The sequence below is a fragment of the Macaca mulatta genome, chromosome 16 (assembly GCF_049350105.2).
Source record: "Macaca mulatta isolate MMU2019108-1 chromosome 16, T2T-MMU8v2.0, whole genome shotgun sequence".
In the NCBI taxonomy this organism is placed as follows: domain Eukaryota; kingdom Metazoa; phylum Chordata; class Mammalia; order Primates; family Cercopithecidae; genus Macaca; species Macaca mulatta.
The window spans coordinates 86,186,225-86,206,226 of NC_133421.1; the positions used below are offsets into that span (position 1 = coordinate 86,186,225).

The window sequence follows — 20,002 nt, forward strand, 5'->3', positions numbered from 1 at the left end:
AGAGGAAGGAAACCTCAACGTGTAGGAAACACAGTCCTACCCTGGAAATCATAGGGCACATTTATCTTCCTGGAAACTGTAAAGGACACACCAATAGTCCTGCCATGAACTGTGTTACCTGAGACATGTCTCACAGGAATCACAACAGGGAGCTGAAGCATGAATTAGGGTGACTCCTTGTCCTGGGGAAAGGCAACAGAACCCACCTTGTATGGCCATGGTTTGCTTTTGGGTTGTGGAGGGTCCTTTTAGAGTCTTGCCTTGGCTTCTGCAAGGAGCTCAGGGCGGTCCCACACTACTAACACAAACTAAGCAATTCTGACAGGGCACAGGTCAGGAGTGAAGTCGAAAGGCACCTGGGATGTTCTGGAAATGCTTTTTCACTTAAGCTTTAAAAAACAAAGAACTTTGTCTCTGCCTTCACAGAGGTCTTTTGAGTCAAATACCTCTGTTATACTCCTTCTACCCCCATCGGTGGTACCTCTGGCTACTGAGAAAACCCTGCCCTAATAGAGGGGCTTGGGCGCGCCCACCCAGAGATCATGGATTCCTACCCTATCTCCCAAACAGCAGAGCTGGGCTCTCCCTGCAGTGGCACACTAGGCTGGATTTAGCCCAACAGCCTGGCACAAAGGACAACACTGAGGAGAGGAAAGGGGAGGTGACGTGCCTGGCGAGGCACTGAGGAATGAGATGCACCAAGCCAGCTGTGAGCCACCACGAAGCAAACAGGAAGGTCAGGATCCAGATCCAGGTTTGTGTGAATCCAAAGCTCTGACCTGCCAAATACAGAGCAGCTGTACAGAAAGTTACTATTCATGTAAAAAGCTAAAATACAAAAAAGGTACACTCACACACATAGAATTTGTTCACAGTGGCTATCCCTGGGGAGTGGAAATGGTAGGCGGGAGACAAACATTTCACTATATATTTGTTTAAACCTTTTGAATGTTGTGATATTTGCATATATTATCTGTTCAAGTATATAGATAGATACACACACACAAAGATTAAGATTTAGTTTTAAAGTCGGCCTTATCCGGGCGCGGTGGCTCAAGCCTGTAATCCCAGCACTTTGGGAGGCCGAGACGGGCAGATCACGAGGCCAGGAGATCGAGACCATCCTGGCTAACACAGTGAAACCCCGTCTCTACTAAAAAAATACAAAAAACTAGCCGGGCGAGGTGGCGGGCGCCTATAGTCCCAGCTACTCGGGAGGCTGAGGCAGGAGAATGACGTAAACCCGGGAGGCGGAGCTTGCAGTGAGCTGAGATCCAGCCACTGTACTCCAGCCCGGGCGACAGAGTGAGACTCTGTCTCAAAAAAAAAAAAAAAAAAAAAAGTTGGCCTTATGAGGCAGACAAGCTAATTTGCAATATTCCCCCTCATGTTTACTACATGGGCTTCTAAACAATAGGGAAACAGGCAGAGCTAAACTACTCCCCCAGCAGCAGTGACCACTGGTCAGGTGCTGTGCTGCGCCCTCTCAAAGGGGATCTCATGCAATTCCCAGTAACTCTACAGGATTCTGTCTTTTCTAGTCATAGGCACTAAACAATCCCAGGTCTACATGCCCACTCTGAGCCCCGTGACTGAGGCCTCCTCTGGCTCACCTAACGCCTCTCAGTCCAGTCCTATGCTTGGGAGCTGCATTCCCTGAGCTGAAGGCACAACAGACCAGCCTGTCCTGAAAAGCTCAGGGACACCCCAGCACAGAGGAGACAGAAAATAGTTAGCAAAAGGCCCAGTCAGCTGGCCAGAGTTCCAGCCCTCTAGATGCTGCTGACTAGCTGGGGATCCTGCAGATGTCACATCAAATTCTCATCATCGTTAGGCCCGGTGCGGTGGCTCATGCCTATAATCCTAGCACTTGGGGAGGCCAACGTGGGTGGATCGCCTGAGCTCAGGAGTTCGAGACCAGCCTGGGTAACATGGTGAAAGCCCGTCTCTACTAAAATACAAAACATTAGCCGGGCATGGCGGTGTGCACCTGTAGTCCCAGCTACTCAGGAGGCTGAGGCAGGAGAATTGCTCGAACCTGGGAGGCAGAGGTTGCAGTGAGCCAAGATAGTACCATTGCACTCCAGCCTGGGCAACAAGAGCAAAACTCCATCTCAAAAATAAATAAATAAATAAACAAACAAATAAAAAATAAAAGACTAGAACAGCCATCCACTGAAATAATAAAGAGAAGTTCTCCCTGAGTGGGAGAATTATGGGAGACGTTTTTTACCCGCCTCTCCTATGTTCTTGTACACTTTTGTATTATGTATATAAATAATAGACCAATCAGGAATAAAGCTATAAATCTAAGACAAATCAGAGAATGACTCCAGCAATTTTTCTTTGGTGCTGGATTGTCAGAGACTGAAGATCAGACTATTAAACCTGGGACTTTCCCTTCTTGCCGGACCCTGAATCCCGGAGAGCCTGGCCGATGCCTCCAGGCCCCTGCCTTGCTCTGCACGCTCTCCCTCACCTGCTGCTGCTCTGGTGTCCAGCCACCACCTCTACTCAAAAGTGCTATCCAAGGTTCCTCACAACTCCTGAACTGCCTCTCTTTACAAAGCATCTTACTTGACCCCTTGCCCTGACATCAAAAGCCACTGGCCAGCACCCTCCTTCTGAACAAAATTCAAAAAAGGTAACTCCTCTTAGGACAGAGTATAAAATGGGGATTAATGAAAGATCAACAAGGAGCATTTATTTCAAAATTCAAAAGGCAATTATGCTAGGCTGGGTGCAGTGGCTCATGCCTTTGGGAGGTCGAGGTAGGCAGATCACTTGAGGTTAGGAGTTCCAGAACAGCTGGCCAACATGGTGAAACCCTGTTTCTACTAAAAATGCAAAAAAAAAAAAAAAAAAAAAATTAGCTGGCATGGTGGTAGGCGTCTGTAATCCTAGCTACTCAGGAGGCTGAGGCAGGAGAATAGCATGAACCCGGGAGGTGGAGTTTGCAGTGAGCTGAGATCGTGCCACTGCCCTCCAGCCTGGGCGACAGAGCAAGACTCCCTCTCAAAAAAAAAAAAAAACAAAACAAAGGCAATTATGCTAAATGCAATGTAGTATCCTGGATTGGATCCTGGAAGAGAAATAGGCCACTAGTGGAAAACGAATCCAAATAAAAGTGTACAGTTTAGATAACAGTATGTGGCTGATGTCAGTATCTTTTTTGTGAGATGCGGTCTCACCACATTGCCCAGGCTGGCTTTGAACTCCTGGACCCAGCAATCCTCCCTGTGGCCTCAACCTCCTGAGCAGCTGGGACTACAAGCACGTGTCACTGTGCCTGGCTCAATGTTAATTTTTTTACTTTTGACAAATATATATCATGATATGTAAGATGTGAACATTAGGGAAAACTGAGTGAAGGGGATACGAGGACTTTCTGTATGATCTTTGAAACTGTTCTATAAATCTAAAAAATGTTTGTTTAGAAACTGCAATTATGAGGGCATGAAATATGACAGCAATAAGAATTAAAGGAAGATGGGGAACAGGCTAAATACACGCTTCAAAGGGAGATGTTTCTCGTTGCCTGGATGCTTCTAGGCATCTAATTCGCAATGTGTTCAAAACGGAATCTCCCTCCACACTCCTCTGTCCACACAGCTATTACTGGCAGGACCAGCCACCTGGCCATGCTCATGAGAAGCTTGAGTCTCTGCCATGCTTCCCTCTTCTTACTGCCTTTTTGTAGGTGACCACATGTCTACATCTACTGCTTTTAGAAAAGGTTTTTCTAAAAGCTATAAAACTTAATGGTTTGAGGAGTTATTATTTAATGGAGACAGAGTTTCAGTGGAGAATGATGAAAAGTTCTGGGGTGGATGGTGGGGATGGTTGCACAACAATGGGAATGTACTTAATGTCACTGAACTGTTTATTTAAAAATGGCTAAAATGGTAAATTTTGTTATGCATATTTTGCTACAATTAAAAAAAAAAACAACTTAAAGCCTCCTCGTCGCTCTTCTGATCATCTCAAAGCCCTGGCACACTAATGTCCCTACTCCTGCTCCCACCTCCCCAGTGCACCCCGGCTCAGCTGTATGTGCCAGGCTGTGAAATGCACACTTTACCTGTTACTCCTCAAACGTCCTTCACACCTTTGTAACCCACCTAAGAAACCTTCTCCAACCACTTCACCTTCCTCTCTACCTCACTACTCTAATAATAGAAAGCTTTATTACTGTTCTCTTAGATACAACAGATTTCAGATTTTACTGGGGGGTTAGGTACTAAGTTGAACATCATTAAAATTATCCTTGAAAAATCCCTTAAACCCATCAGTAAGTCCAACATAACCAGTGTTTTCTCTTGCACTGGAACAGATCACTGCTTCTTCCACTGAATATGGAATGAAGATGTTTGTTCACACTCACGGGTCATTTTGTGTGAGAAGTCAGCAACTCTAGCATTTCACGCCATGCATGCATAGGTGACACCATGCACACTGAGGGCACAGAGGACACAACTCACCTGCTCCATAAAATCCTCCTAACTGGCCTCCAGGCTTCCTAACTCCCCACATTCCACCTTGTAAACTGGTGCCAAACCACCCATTGCAAACTCTGATGTGAGTCCTCTTTATGTAAAAAACAAATCCCAACTCCTGAGCCAGTCATCCAAAGACCTGCACACACACAGCAAGCACGACACTAGTGGTCTTTCCAGGGGCAGCTGATGGCATGGTATGGGGGTGCTTGCCTGGCTTTAACCCAAGCCTTTCTGCTTACTGCCTTAACCTCACCTCATCTGTGAAGTAAGAACACCTATTTCACAGGGTTCTCCAGTGACTGTGCCTAGAATGCGGCAGGCACCAACAAATCTTTGCTGTGAACATTATTTACAGTCCTGTCCAGCCTCGCCTGCCAGCACTCTGTCATCTGACTTCTTCCACCCCACCTCTAGCTCAGTGGTCCTCAAAATATGACAGAAGGATCCCTAACACCCTTTCAGGAGGTCCAAAGTCAAAAATTTTCTATAACAAGACTAAGACGTTATTTGTCTTTTTTCCTCTCATCCTCTCAAAAGTTTGCAGTGGAATTTTCCAGAGGCTACATGATGTGTGACATCACTACTCTGATGGCTAACAGAATGTATGCCCAGGTATTCTTGGTTTTTAAGTTTGTTTTCTTAAATGGTAGATGTTAATAGAAACAACCCATATAAGTAAAAGCTCACAAAGCTAAAAAATTATTGGGGTCCTCAATGATTTTTAAGTTAAAGAAGTTCTGAGGCCTAAGTCTGGAATCACTGAAGTGAACCTCCTGCCTCTCTTGCCTTTATGCACACTGGACTTCCCGCCCAGGATGCCCTGCCCTCCACTGCTGCTATTCCAAGCTCTTATCTTTCAAGAGTGAACTCAAAAGCCACCTCCATGATAGCATCTCCTAATGCTCCCCACCACATCCCTCAGCATCTTAACTGTGTCCGGCACGTGGAACTAGGCTCTTGCTCCCTTACGTGCATCAGTCATTCACTCACTAATTCCACTCATTTGCATGTGTACAATCTGCCATTTCCCAAGTGCTCACTAAACGAATCTCTCCTGGCACCTACTTTGGGCCAGTCACTGAGGATACAGCAGTGACCGAGATGCTTCTGTGCTTCTCTTACCTTCTGGCTGGGGGACGGTAAACAGGACGTGAAGTAGTATAACAATAATCTCGGCCGGGCGTGGTGGCTCAAGCCTGTAATCCCAGCACTTTGGGAGGCAGAGGCGGGAGGATCACGAGGTCAGGAGATCGAGACCATCCTGGCTGACACGGTGAAACCCCATCTCTACTAAAAAATACAAAAAACTAGCCGGGCGAGGTGGCGGGCGCCTGTAGTCCCAGCTACTGGGGAGGCTGAGGCAGGAGAATTGTGTGAACCCGGGAGGCGGAGCCTGCAGTGAGCTGAGATCCGGCCACTGCACTCCAGCCTGGGCGGCAGAGCGAGACTCCGTCTCAAAAAAAAAAAAAAAACAATAATCTCAGGTAATGCTAGGTGCTATGAGGGGAAAACAGCTGAGTAGGGGATCAGAGCGATGGTTCCCTCTCCTACCTAAGTTTCTGAAGCAGTGCTACCCAATCCAGTAGCCACTATGGAAAAGGAACGCACAGCCTCTCATTAGTACTTCTCATGAGTTATATGTTGATATAATATTTTGAATATACTGGATTAAGTAAAACATATTAAAATTAATTTCATCTGTCTCTTTCTTTTTTTGAGACAGGGTCTTGCTCTGTTGCCTAGGCTAAAATGCAATTGTGGTGGCACGATCACGGCTCACTGCCGCCTTGACTTCCAGGACTAAACGATCCTCTCACCTCAGTCTCCTGAGTAGCTGGGACTATAGGCGTGAGCTACCACGCCCAGATAATTTTTGTATTCTTTGAAGAGATGGGGTTTCACCACGTTGCCCAGGCTGGTCTCGAACTCCTGGCCTCAAGTGATCCGCCTGGCCTGGCCTCCCAAAGTGTTGGGATTATAGGCGTGAGCCACCATGCCTGGCCTCTATTTACTTTTTTCAGCTGTGGCTCACATTATACCTCCATTTTTCAGGATCCTTCTAGAGCAGAGGTGGGAAAACTACAGCCTGCGGGTCATGTCCAGCCTACTGCCTGTTTCTTAAAAATAAAATTTCACTGGAACATGGCCATGCCCATTCATTTGCTTACTGCCTTGAATGCTTTTGTGCTATAATGAAATGGCAAAGCTGAGTCATTGTGAAGGAGACAGTATAGACTGCAACACTAGGATATTTATCATCTGGCCCTTTACAGAAACTTCTACTGGCCGCTAATCTACAGAGCAGGGCCTGTGTGGGGGTGTCTCTCTCCCCACAGCACCCCGCCCAGTGCAGGGGGCACCCACGTAGTCAGTGAAGAGAACCTGCACTCGGGCAGCACAAACTGGCCTAAGTTTGAATTTGGGTTGGCCTCTCACTTGCTATGTGGCCTTGGTGAGTTATAAGCTTTCTCTGGGTTTCAGTCTTTCCTTCTCTAAAATGGGGCACTGGCCACTTTAGGGGAAGTGAGATGACACAGGTAAAGTGTGAGTTAACATGGCCTGGCTCACAGCAGGAATCCATTGACATTGGCTGGATAAAAGACAGCAATTTCATTAAAATGCTGAATAATCATTTTCCTCTTGGATTGGGTGTGTTATACTCACAACAACTATCATATTTGCATCCCAAAATGAAATGAAATCAAATGAAACTTCTTAGCAACAGCAGTGCATTGATAACAACCACCAGCAAGCAATGGGGAGGGAGAAGGAGGCAAGCCTTTCTAACACTAAAGCACTGGCGGATGATGAGGCCGCCTTATCCTTTCCTTCCTTTCCTGCCCCTCCTGCAGCCCACCTTTGGACAATTCCGGTTCATTAACACTGGCGCAAGAAGAATAAGCAGAGGGGAGAAAAAAGGCCTCAAACCAAAGATGTACTAAAACTGAACCCACTGACATCAACGAGGTTTGGAAGGGCCCATACCAATGCACTTCAAAGGGCAGTCCCAGCCAGCGGTGTCAATGTCACTGGGAGTTTGTTAGACACACAGATTCTTCAGCCCAATGGAATTAGGACAATTTGCATTAGGACACCCTAGGTAATAGCATGCGGCATTCACCTTAGAAAAGTGCTGGACTAGAATCCATTTATTCATGCTCTCTTCACTTCCCCACCCCCCTCCACTGATAAACAGGGGTGGTTATATCTACTTTCAAAAGACGTTCCTGACTCCTTCGAAGTAATAGGCCTGGTGTAGCCACTGCAACTCCAGGCCCCGCCCCCAAGGGTCTTGGTACAGGCAGAGTGCGTAGCCTAAGCTGCATTCCTGGTTCATGTGCAGTTGGGTGGGCATTCTTTTTCCAATAGAGAGCCTTGTTCATACTTAGCCATCCTCCTAAGGTGAGGACTGGGTGCTGATAACCATTCAGGAAACCCACATGTGTGGAACCTGCCATTTGTCAAGTGCTTTTGGTAGGGTTCTTACAGGGAAATGCAGCCAGAAGCAGCTTCATTTTGACCACAGGTGACACGAGCTCTAGCCAGCTCTAGCCTAGTCCACAATGCACATAGTCTGCTTGGGGAGCCCCCGACGGAAGTTGCCAAAATAGTAACTACAATATGGTGTACTCTGATTAATCTGCTCTTCCTAGTATTAGGATGCCCATATGTCCCAGTCCTGGAGTAATTTTCACAGTACTCTCAAAAGAACCCAGCTTGGGCAATAAATTACCGTACATGGTCAACACACCTAGTACGCAGGGTGGGAGACAGAGTGGTCTAGTAAGGGGCCCACACAGCTCCAGCAAAGACCACAAGGCATCTGGAAGAAGACTAAGAACACTATTTGTAGGTAAGTGGGAGGGAGCAAACTTTGGTCATTCATGAAGATGTTTCCCAAGAATCTGCATGTGTATGATAGCACACAAGCTTTAGGATTTGCTGTCTCTGTTTCTCAAGGAGCTTCCCATCCAGGAGAGAGAATGTGGGTGTGTCATGGGGCATGAGAGGAAGGGAACAGCACAAGTGAGTTGGGGAAAAGCAGTCAGATCGGCTGGAGTCAACTGAAGAGGCAGGAGATAGGGCAGGAAGTGTAGGTGAAGGGCCCTGAATGACAACCAAAGCATGATCAGAGGCTGGGTCCTGATGCAATCTAGGCGATCACTTGGGAGGTCAGGCCTTGGGAGGTCAGTTGGGGGCAGCGCTGTTCACTGGTTGAAACAGGCACTAGAGGCAGGGAGACCAGGAAGAAGGCTACACAGTGCAGGTATGAGGCAAGCAGAGAGCAAACCAGGGTTGTAAAAGAGAAACGCAGGCACAGGATGCAAGAGGCCTCTCAAAGAACTGATGACAGGTTAGAATGAGGGCCAAACAGGTAAATTAAAAATGACCCTAAATGCTCTAACATTTAGAAGATTCAAGCTTAGGTATTTAGGGGTGAAGTGCTATCCTGTCTGTCACAACTTAGCAGGAATTAGTACCAGACATAACTCAGGAGGAAATATATTTACATAAACATGCAGATAAAGCAAATATGGCAGGATGTTAACAACTGCTGACTCATAATGGTTGGGAGTTAGCAATTACTGGCTTTCCACATTTTGGTATGGTCAACATTTTTTCCTATTAAAAAGTTGGGTCCTGGGTTTAGAACCAAAAACAAAAAAGTTGGGGAATATATATATATTTTTTCCTCGAGATAGAGTCTCGCTCTGTCACCCATGCTGGAGCGCTGGGGCACGATCTTGGCTCACGGCAACCTCTGCCTCCTGGGTTCAAGCAATTCTCCTGCCTCAGCCCCCTGAGTAGCTGGGATCACAAGCACCCGCCACCATGCTCAGCTAATTTTTGTACTTTTAATAGAGACAGAGTTTCACCATGTTGGCTAGACTGGTCTCGAACTCCTGACCTCAAGTGATCCACCCACTTTGACCTCCCAAAGTGCTGGGATTACAGGTGTGAGCCACTGTGCCCAGCCAGATTTTTTTTTTTTTTTTTTTTTAATCCACAGACTTGAGGATGGGAAGGGCAGTCACAATCACAAGATTTTATACCTATGAAGTCTACATGGCACGACGGAGCTATCAAGTAAGCAGCTGGGCATGTGATGTCAATGTGGAAGTCATCTAAATACAGGTACCAGATGCAGCTACAGGCACGGAGGTCACTCCAAAAAACTGGGGAGGAAGAGATGAAGAAAAGACAGGTCTTTGGAAAAGCTGCACATCTACGGGTAAGAGGAAGACAAAAGGCAAAAAAGAGAAACATTTGGTATAGTCTGGTATAACAGAACCCCAGGGAAGGAAACATCTTTAAGAGGGCATAGTCGGCCTGGGCGCAGTAGCTCATGCCTGTAATCCCAGCACTTTGGGAGGCTGAGGCAGATGCATCACTTGAGGTCAGGAGTTTGAGACCGGCCTGACCAATATGGTGAAACCCTGTCTCTGCTAAAAAGACAAAAATTAGCCAGATATGGTGGCGGGAGCCTGTTATCCCAGCTACTTGGGAGGCTGAGGCAGGAGAATCGCTAGAACCCAGAAGGCGGAGGTTGCAGTGAGCCGAGATTGCACCATTGCACTCCAGCCTGGGGGACAGAGTGAGACTCCGTCTCAAAAAAAAAAAAAAAAAGGTGGCGAGATCAGCTAGGCACCATGGCTCACACCTGTAATCCCAATACTTTGGAAAGCCGGGGTGGGAGGATCACTTGAGGTCAGGAGTTCGAGACCAGCCTGGCCAATACCATGGTGAGACCCTGTTTCTACAAAAACATTTTTAAAAGCCGAGTGTGTAGTTCCAGCTGCACTGGAGGCTGAGGTGGGAGCACTGCCTGAGCCCAGGAGGTGGAGGCTGCAGTAAGCTGTGATTATGCCACTGCATTCCAGCCCGGGTGACAGAGCATAAGGCTGATGGATCAAAAGGAGGACAAGGACTGAGAAAATGTCAGCAAATGCAGTGACCAGAAATTCACTAGTCATTTGTGACCTTCAGGGGAGCCATCACACTCAGTGGTGTGAGAGGCCAGACAGAAAATGACTGAAGGGGAGAGCAGGTCACGAGGAAATGGAGGCAGACATCCATTTCCCCCAGTACTGGGCTGGGATGACCCACAAGCACACTGGAGGACCAGAGAGATGCTTTCTTCCTTGGCTTGAAGATGATGTCATCAACCTTCAGGGCCCTCAAAATCCCTTAAGTAATAAAACAGAGCACATGAATACCAGGATGCTTTCAGCACTGCACATGTAAAGTCCTGATGCTCCCTGGAGACGTATTTGTGTGTCTACACTTCCCACCTGCACCAGGGCGACCACACACACAGTCCACTGAATCTGCCAGTCAAGGTATCTATCTTCAACTGCCCTCTTCCAGAGGGAGCTCCCACAAATAGGACCAGAATTACAAAGAGGAGGCAGAACATCACAGGAGCTGCTGAGTGTGAAAAGACCAGCTCTCTTGCAGGATGCAAATGAAGGCCTCTCTTTTTAAGGGTGCCTGCAGGAAATCTCTCTGTCAATGCTAGCTGGGAATTTTCATCTCATTGTTGGGTAGGACTGACTGCCTTTTTTTTTTTTTTCCCCCAAGCATGACTCAGTATCTTAATTTTTTTTTTTTTACTTTAAATCATCATAGACGGTTTCCCAGGTATAGTTATGCTATCAATTTAAACCAAAAGTGACCTGAAGAATGTCTTACTCCTTTGACTTAGCTGTAGAATATTAAATGTTGCTGTGGCCTCTCTAAAAATGCAAGCTAACTCAAAATCCCCCAACCAAAGAACCAGATTAAACCCAAAAAGGACATTCATTCCAATCCTTATTGCCCACTGAATACTTCTGAGTGGTACGTCAATTGACTGCAATGTTTAAACCATAAAAATTTGCTTTTCACAATACTGCTTCAGGAGAACACAGCCTACCTGTGTCTAGGGGTGACCTGGACAAAGCTGACCCAAGGATCCATTCAATACAGTCAGCCTGGGTTGAAGGACATTAAATCCTCAACCACAGAGTATAGCTAACGAACGAAACAAGAGCAAATAACTTGAAGTAGATAAATCCAGAGGGTTATCCAGTAACACAATTCAATTTTATTCTCAACTACAACAAATTCCAATAAGCTCTTCCCTGGCTGTAACCACACACGTCAAGAGGCTCCTGACATTGTCCCCCCGAGGCTGGCTGGAATGTCAGAAACTGAAGCAATTCTGAATGGGCACTCCTGCTCAGTAAGAGCTGCAAATGTGGATGGGCAGCATTTAAACCATGACCTTCTCCTGGACTGGCACCCATTGACGGGGCAAGTGGAGCCTCAGGAAGGAGCTACAGTTAAAAATACTGAGATCTGACCAGGCACGGTGGCTCACGCCTGTAATCCCAGCACTCTGGGAGGCCGTGGCGGGCAGATCACGAGGTCAGGAGATCGAGACCATCCTGGTTAACGTGGTGAAACCCCGTCTCTACTAAAAATACAAAAGAAAAAAAAAAAAAATTAGCCAGGCATGCTGGCGGCCACCTTTAGTCCCAGCTACTCGGGAGGCTGAGGCAGAATGGCATGGACCTGGGAGGCGGAGCTTGCAGTGAGCCGAGATCGTGCCACTGTACTCCAGCCTGGGCGACAGAGCAAGACTCCGTATCAAACAAACAAACAAACAAACAAAACCCCTGAGATCCTATTAAGTGAGGTAAATGACAGCCTCTTGTAAACTGGAAAGCGCATTACAGACATTCCTGATTGTACCTTTCCCCCTTTTGATTATCATTTTAAATCAGCAACTCCCCATCGCCATACAGAAGCAGGCTAAGCCTTGGGCAAGGAAACTCCAAAAGCTTCCATCAGAATAGAAGCACAGATCACATCCTCCTGGGTGAAAACCCACATGTCACAGAAAACCACCCTGACTCCAACTCTGAGGGGACCGACCACCAGGGGCAGCTGACACTGATCACATGCCCAGGACTGTTGTGCTGGCAATTCATGTTACACACGACAATTGCACCCTTTTAAAAAGTGCTGGCCCCAAACAGGTTCCATTGGATTCCATGAGGCCCAATGGTGGGTTAAGTAGTAAAAAAGAGAAAAAGTTCCTCTTAGTATAACAGGAAAATGAAAAAACAAACAAACAAACAAAAAAACAGAAACAGGGATAAAAGTGAAGTAGAGATGGGGAAGGTGCAAAAGGCCTCTAATGTTCTAAAGTGAAAACACACGGAAACTGAAGGGAACAGAAACTGAAATTGAGGCGGAACTCAGTCTCTCCAAGGAATCCTTCCTGAACCTGTCTCATGACTCAGCATTCCCAGCCGGAGGATGACAGCAGCAGAGGGGACAGAGGTCAAGTTGGAGCTCCTAATGCTGACCACTTCTAAGACGACACGGAAACGCCAGTTATGTGGAGTGTCTGCACACTTGTTTTGCTCTAGGAGGTGGAGTTGGGGAATAAAACTCAACTGTAGTTCAGTGTTGGAATGAATCAGACTACAGAGGTTGCTTCATTCAACATTGAGGGTCATTCAAAGGTTCTCTAGAAATGCAACGTGTTTTTGACAGTTATTCTGAGAATGACTGAGGGGTCAGGGAATGAAAAGTGTGGAAGAGCAGAAGCACACCGCCAGCACGAACGCAGTGTTCCTCCCGTCCTGCTCCCTACCCATCATCTCCCTCCCTCCTGCCTGCCCACTGGCACAACTTCTACCCATCCCAACATCCTGTGCCTTCCTCCCTCCTCACTTGTAGTACCTCCTATTACACTAAGACTTTCAACTGTTTAAAGAGGGGATGATTAATGCTAACCACAGGGCCTGTGATTCATGTTGGATCAGGGCACTCGGTCACGTATAGTAATGATCTATGAATCCTGAATTTAAGTATTCTCAGGTGAGAATAAAGTACATTTAGTTCAATTTGCATTCAGATTCCTCCACTGAGACACTGGGCAATTTACTTAACCTCTCTGTTCCTCAGCTTCCTGCTCTGGCATATGGGGCTAGTAACAGCACCACAGGGTTGTTGTGAGAGTTAAGTAAAACATCTGAAGCATTAACAGTGCCTCGCCCACAGTAACAGTATGCTGTATCATGACTGCTCTTATTACCTTAAAATACAAAAGCAATACTCTATCATCCTTGTAATTCATAATCTCATTATCAGTCTTGGGAATTTCAAGAGACTTTTCAGACTCTGGAAACATACACACATACATACTCACTCATTCTATCCCCCTCCTGGAGGATGGCTGGGGTTACTTTAAATGTGCATTACTGAATTTCTTATAAAGTAACAGAGGTAGGAAGTTCATGAGTATTTCTAGAAGAGGTTTAATAAAGTCAAACCTATAATCCACCTGGTCACTAGCAACATGAGCCATTAGGAATTCCTGTGCCCCTGAAACAACCCCCTTCCTCACAAACCGCCTCGTGCACCTTTTGCTTCCCGAGATGCCTCTTTGGTGCGGCACCACCCTCTGTCTCCTGGAAGTGATCTCCTGAAGGCGCAGGGCTGGCTCTCTCTGACAGACATCAGAATGCTGTCTGCTAATAACCAAGTGGCCCTCCTAGGCTCGACCTAGCTACACTTCTGGTTATTCCATCTGTGCCGGCTCATATCAGGGGTTAGGAAGACAGACCTCTTATTTTATTGCAGAGGGAGAAAATGAGGCAGTGACTTGGTCAAGGTCATTCAGAGTAGATGACAACCAGGAAGAGCACCCAAGGGTTTTGGCTTCCAATCACAGTACAAAACACACACCCCTCATCTGAGGAAAGTGCCCTTGAGTCAGGCAGCAGCCAGACAGAAGCACCATCAGGGCATTGAGGCCTGAGGGCTAGAAGGGGGAAAATCAAGGGACAAAGAATAAAATCACAGGACAGCTGTTGAGAGTCTACAAGTGCTGTGATCCTATCTGAATAAAATGCAATTTAGATTCACTTAGTCCTGCATCTTGGTTAACCTTATATAACTTCTTTATATTACATCACTAAGAACAATTGCTTTTAATGGGCCCGGCACCCAGACAAGTGAGACAAACTTCACGTGCCATGATGCTACACCTAAATAGCTTCCCCATGGAAATGCTGGCCAGCGTAGGAGCCAAAAATAAACTGCAAAGCCAATTCCCGAGGGACCTGTCATCAGGGATGTTTCACACACACAGCCTCATAAAAGCAGGGTGATCACAGACAGCCCTAATTTAGAGGCACTATATCTCAAACCTGGTGAAACTCTGAATGTCATGGCAACTTAAAAGGCAATGCAAAAGACATGAAAAAGCACAAGAAAGCTAAAGCATAAACACTTCGCCTCCAAAATGAAGACTGAGCTTGAACTGACCGACAGCAGTCCTGCTCCCTTCCTCGCAGGGGGCCGTTCTGCCCAACCATGACAGGTGGAGACCAGAAGGACCCCCCATGTCTAGCCAGTGCCTATGAAGGTTTAAGTGGCTGCGGGCATTTGGCTTTATTACAAAATTTTATTCAAAGGATGACTGGTGATGGGGAAGGGGCAAGCCTCCTCTAAGGAGATCCGTGGCCAGATGGACAGTTTCAAGTGGAGAAATGGGCTACCTCACTGAAGAGGTCAGAAGACTGGAGAAAGGAAGGAGCATATAAGAGGCACTGGCCACTTGCTCCTTTTGAGTCCTTAAGAAGCTTAATTTTGGTGGCTGGAAGCCTCAGAAACAACCATAAATTCCATAGCTTCATGGAAGAATTTACTTTGTTTCTGTTGCTATTTTCAAGAAGGCAGCAGGGAAAGGACATGACTTGCTGCCCAGTCTCTTCATCTCTTTGTAAACTTGTTCACTAAAAATTTGAGACTAAGACTAAGCCTTTACTCATTGCCCTCCAACTTACAGAGAAAACTACAAAAATACACCACACCCGATGAAACACTCCATATTAGATACTATTAAAAAATTTCAATGGGGCGAGGCACGGTGACTTAGGCGTGTAATTCCAGCACTTCACGAGGCCAAGGCGGGTGGATCACTGGAGGCCATAAGTTCAAAACTAGCCTGGCCAAAACGGCAAACTGCCGTCTCCACTAAAAATACAAAAATTAGCTGGGTATGATGGCACATGCCCGTAATCCCAGTTATGCGGGAGGCTGAGGCACAAGAATCACTTGAACCCAGGAAGCTGAGGTTGTAATGAGCCGAGATCATGCCACTGCACTCCAGCCTGGGTGACAGAGAGAGACTCTGTTTAAAAAAGAAACTCACACACAAAAAATTTCAATAGGTAGCATTTTATTAAAAAATAAATTTCGGCTGGGCGCGGTGGCTCACGCCTGTAATCTCAGCACTTTGGGAGGCCGAGACGGGCGGATCACCGGAGGTCAGGAGTTCGAGACCAGCCTGACCACCATGGAGAAACTTCATCTCTACTAAAAATACAAAAAATTAGCCGGGCGTGGTGGCGCATGCCTGTAACCCTAGCTACTCAGGAGGCTGAGGTAGGAGAATTGCTTGAACCCAGGAGGCAGAGGGAGCAGTGAGCTGAGCTGGCGCCATTGCACTCTAGCCTGGGCAACAAGAGCAAAACTCCGTCTCAAAAATAAATAAATAAATAAATAAATAAATAAATAAATAAATAAAAAGTTTATCAAAACCATCACTAATGTAGTCCCAGCTACCTGAGAGGCTGAGGCAGGAGGATTGTGTGAGACCAGGAATTCCAGGCCACCTGAGCAACATAGTGAGACCCCATCTCAAAAATAATAAACCAACCAGTAACTTAAAAAAAAAAAAAAACTGCCACTCCATTATTCTACTAATAATTGGGTTCTGAAATCTCAAAACTAGATGAGCCAATCTCGGTCTAACGATTTTTCCTCTACAGCAAACTATCACCTTGATGGAATTTATAAGGAGCAGGAGGTGAGAAGAAAAATCATCCTAAGCCACAGTGCTGCAAGGCCCCAGGACCCACCCTACCACTCTGCGTGGTGGTCAGCAACAGACCAGTAAACATTCAGCTAATCAGTCACCTGTGTCTATAGCTCATGGTAACAGAGCTACCTATCAGGTATAAACTCCACCCTCCAAAACAAACCTATTCTAAATCCTAAAAGAACTGGATCTTGCCACCCATAAACGAGCATTCCATTCCACCACTTCCTTGGAATTCCTATGTCCCTTGGCTTTTGCTAAGCCCAGAAGCTACAATGACAAACCACCACCACCGAGCCACAAAACAGATTTCAACAAATTCAAAGCAAGTCACAGGAGGCCAGCTGTAAAATCTATCCAAAGTGGTCCCTCAAAGTTTTTTTTTTCTTTTCTTTCGAGAAAGAGTTTCACTCTTGTTGCCCAGGTTGGAGTGCAATGGCACCATCTCAGCTCACCGCAACCTCCACCTCCCGGTTTCAAGCAATTCTCCTGCCTCAGCCTCCTGAGCAGCTGGGGTTACAGGCCTGTGCCACCAAGCATGGCTAATTTTGTGTTTTTAGTAGAGACGGGGTTTCTCCATGTTGGTCAGGTTGGTCTTGAACTCCTGACCTCAGGTGATCCGCCCGCCTCGGCCTCCCGAAGTGCTGGGATTACACGCATGAGCCACCGCGCCCAGCCTTTGTTTTCGATTTTACTCCAAAATAGGTAGTTCAAGTCAAACTCTGTATAATTACACATGGTGCAGGAGGCAGACAGAACATAACTGTAAACAAAGTTAACCACCAGAGTCAAGACGGAGGGGAACAACAACTGATAAACATGGCGGCTCCCAGTAGTGAGCTGGGCCTGCCTCCCCCTGAGTCCCAGGGCAGGAGGCCACAACACAGAGGATGCTGCAGTCAAATGAGTTACGTTCCAAAAGTTACAAACCTCTCGAGTAGACGGGTGGTGAAAAACATTCTCAAAAACTCACAGAAAGACACCAGCAATGGTGTCACACAGTACACAGCAATAACCCTCTTTTCCTGACACAATACTGGGTAATTTTTAATCAGCATTCTGCTGCACAAGTAATATTTTCCAAATACTCTTGTAAATGGACTGATAATTTTCCTTCCAAATCTCAGAGCTGTTGCCTGATTCGCATTTCTCTGAGGGAAAGCAGGGTCCTGTGTGTGGATTTGTGTCTGTGGATGTACGTGCATCCCCAACAAAAAGAGTGCTGGTATCAGTAATCACTTCTGCCGCTAGGAAATGGATCACGGGCTCTTCTCTGGAGTGGGGCCTTCTTCCTTCTCAAGCCGTTGTCACAGACCCCCCTTTGTAGTTTGGTATGAAGCCCCATTCCTCTGTAGTCTTTGTCTCCCACTGTGTGAGAAACCCAGATCAACTTCCAAAGTGCCCTCCCCTGAAATCAGACCTCTCAACCTCCCAAGGACCTAAAACAGTGTAGGCCTGATTCCTGCTTAGAAATATTTTCTTGAAGGGGAGGGGAAGTAGGAGAGGAAGAAGGGGTATGAGATACAGGGGTGTGTGTGTGTGTCAATTACTGATAGGAATTCACATTCCGGAAAACAAGCCACCAAACCAACTCGGGTTCAAGGTTTCGGGTTTATGACGGCAAGCCTCTTTGTTTTGTAAAACTGCTATATTCACTAGCATCACCCCAAAAACCATATGGGAGTCAGATGTCTGCTTAACAGCCTCAGGTCAAGAAAAACCCTTCAGGTTTCCAAATTGGTGACTACCCTCTACCTAGGGTTCTGGAATATTTTTTTCAAGAAGTCTCAATCCGGGTAGCAGCTGTCAGAATTCCCCCCACCCCCCAGTACTATTCATATCGCGGCTCTGATTGCTAATGTTTTTACTCACAAAGTTCCCTGTAGCAATTAAAATGAGGCAGCAGGGTAAAACAAAAAGAGACTGGGTGGCTTGACCATAATGCAGCCTGTAAGCTAGTGAACTTCTTGGGTTCGGCTGGGATTTTCACCTCTATCTTTGTTTTGGAATGCCCACAACCCCTCCCTGCATGGACCCGGCACGGCCTTCATTTCTGGATGCACAACGCAGCACCGAGCTCCTTGGGGGTCAGCAAAACGCCGCACTGGTGTAATGCCGAACGCGCCCCAGGGCCTGAGGAGTCCCCACGGGAGTCGGTCCACGTTTCCAAATCTCGAGGTCGACACCACAGCGTAGCATGGCTTAGAAGTCCCCTCAAGTCGGGAAGCCCAGCGCCCGCCCGGTCCCGGGCCAGCAGTGCCCGGCTGGTGTGTGCGCCCAGAGCTGCTGCAATGACTTTGCATGGAGTGTACCCTCCACTGGGGCTGTCCTCCTGCCTCGGCCACTGCAGTGGCACCGCTCCGGGCAGGGCCCCGATGCGGTCCCTCCCTGGCCTCGGCCCGGCCGCCGACCCCCTGCCTCCCGCGCCGCCCAGCCCCCGCCCGCCGCACCTTGGTCTCCTTCACATGCTGCTTGACGCCCTCCGGGTACCACTGGACGCGCACGTAGCCGCGGCGCAGCGGGCTGGCCCGGCCCTCCTCGTGGCCCGCGCCCCCGGCCTCGGAGCACCCCGAGCTGCCGCGGCCCTCCTCCTCGCCCTCCGAGTCCGAGTCCTCGCCGTGGATGAGGCGCACCAGCCCGAAGTGCACGGAGCCCCGGTAACGGCCCGACACCAGGTCGTGAGAAAACAGCAGGCGCTGCGAGCCGGCTTCGGGGCCGGAGTCCGAGGACGGCCCAGAGGCCGAGTCCGAGGCGGGCGCCGGCGCCGGGACAGGGGCTGCGGCTGGGGCCGGGATCGCCTCCGGGGCTGGAGCCGGGGCCTGGGCGGGAGCAGGAGCTGCGGGCGTGGGGGCTGCGGGATCCGCCATAACTGCTCTGCGCGAGTCCCGGGCGGCGGCGGCAGCAGCGGCGGCGAACGAGGCGCGGGGAGGCGGGACCAGCGGGCGCCGGGGGCGGGGCCATGGCGCGCTGACGTGTCCCTGCGTGGCGCCGTCGTCAGGGAGCCGGGATGCAGTTGCTAGGAGCCACCGCCTCGTCGCTAGGGGACGCTGAAGATGCCGCGGGGGGCGGGGGCAGAATGGAATCCACTAAGTGGGGTCGAGGCCAGACAGGATTAAACTAAAGGGAAAGAGAAGGGGCGGGCCGGGAGGAGGAAGTGGAGTGGCCACCGAGGCAGAGGGGAGTGGTCGGGGTGAGGCACAGGATGGTGGAGAGCCTGTCAACAACTTTTGATGAGCTCCCTTGGCGTCCTAGCCTAGTCCCCAGGCACTGCGAGGGTTGCAGAAAGAGAAAGATACTGTCCCTGTCCTCGAGGTGTTTCCAGTCTAGTTGGGGAGACAAAACAAATACACATTAAATAGATAAAAAACAACCCCAACTTGTAAGGCTATAATAGATGTGTATAGAGCATATGTATAATGCACCGTATTCGGGAATTCCAAGCAGTTTGGAACGTCATAACCCCTCAGGAATTGACCCAGGAACTGGTGAAGGAGGCCCAGAGAAAGGGAACAAAAGGATCAGTGGCCCCAATGGTTTGGGTATAGATCCATTTAGATGAGTTCAAAGCTCCCTGAAGCCAAGAATGAATGGCAAGAGGTAGTATAGTGAGGTAGCTAAG

The 20,002-nt window shown here is 48.0% G+C and overlaps 1 protein-coding gene and 1 long non-coding RNA gene across 4 annotated transcripts in view; one reads left to right on the top strand and one right to left on the bottom strand.

Moving 5' to 3' along the window:
* The window catches only part of LOC144335966 (uncharacterized), a 31,908-nt gene extending 13,097 nt beyond the window's left edge, over positions 1 to 18,811 (top strand). Inside the window, exon 2 of the long non-coding RNA XR_013407301.1 lies at positions 18,169 to 18,811. This is a non-coding gene — a long non-coding RNA (uncharacterized LOC144335966). The remainder of the gene's footprint in view (positions 1 to 18,168) is intronic.
* The window catches only part of UBE2O (ubiquitin conjugating enzyme E2 O), a 66,291-nt gene extending 47,032 nt beyond the window's left edge, over positions 1 to 19,259 (bottom strand). For all 3 annotated transcript variants that reach the window (XM_015120440.3, XM_015120438.3, XM_077972831.1), the window contains exon 1: positions 18,834 to 19,259. In XM_015120440.3, the coding sequence (XP_014975926.1) occupies positions 18,834 to 19,250 (417 nt within the window). In that variant the 5' untranslated portion in view covers positions 19,251 to 19,259. The remainder of the gene's footprint in view (positions 1 to 18,833) is intronic.
* Positions 19,260 to 20,002: the final 743 nt, after the last annotated feature.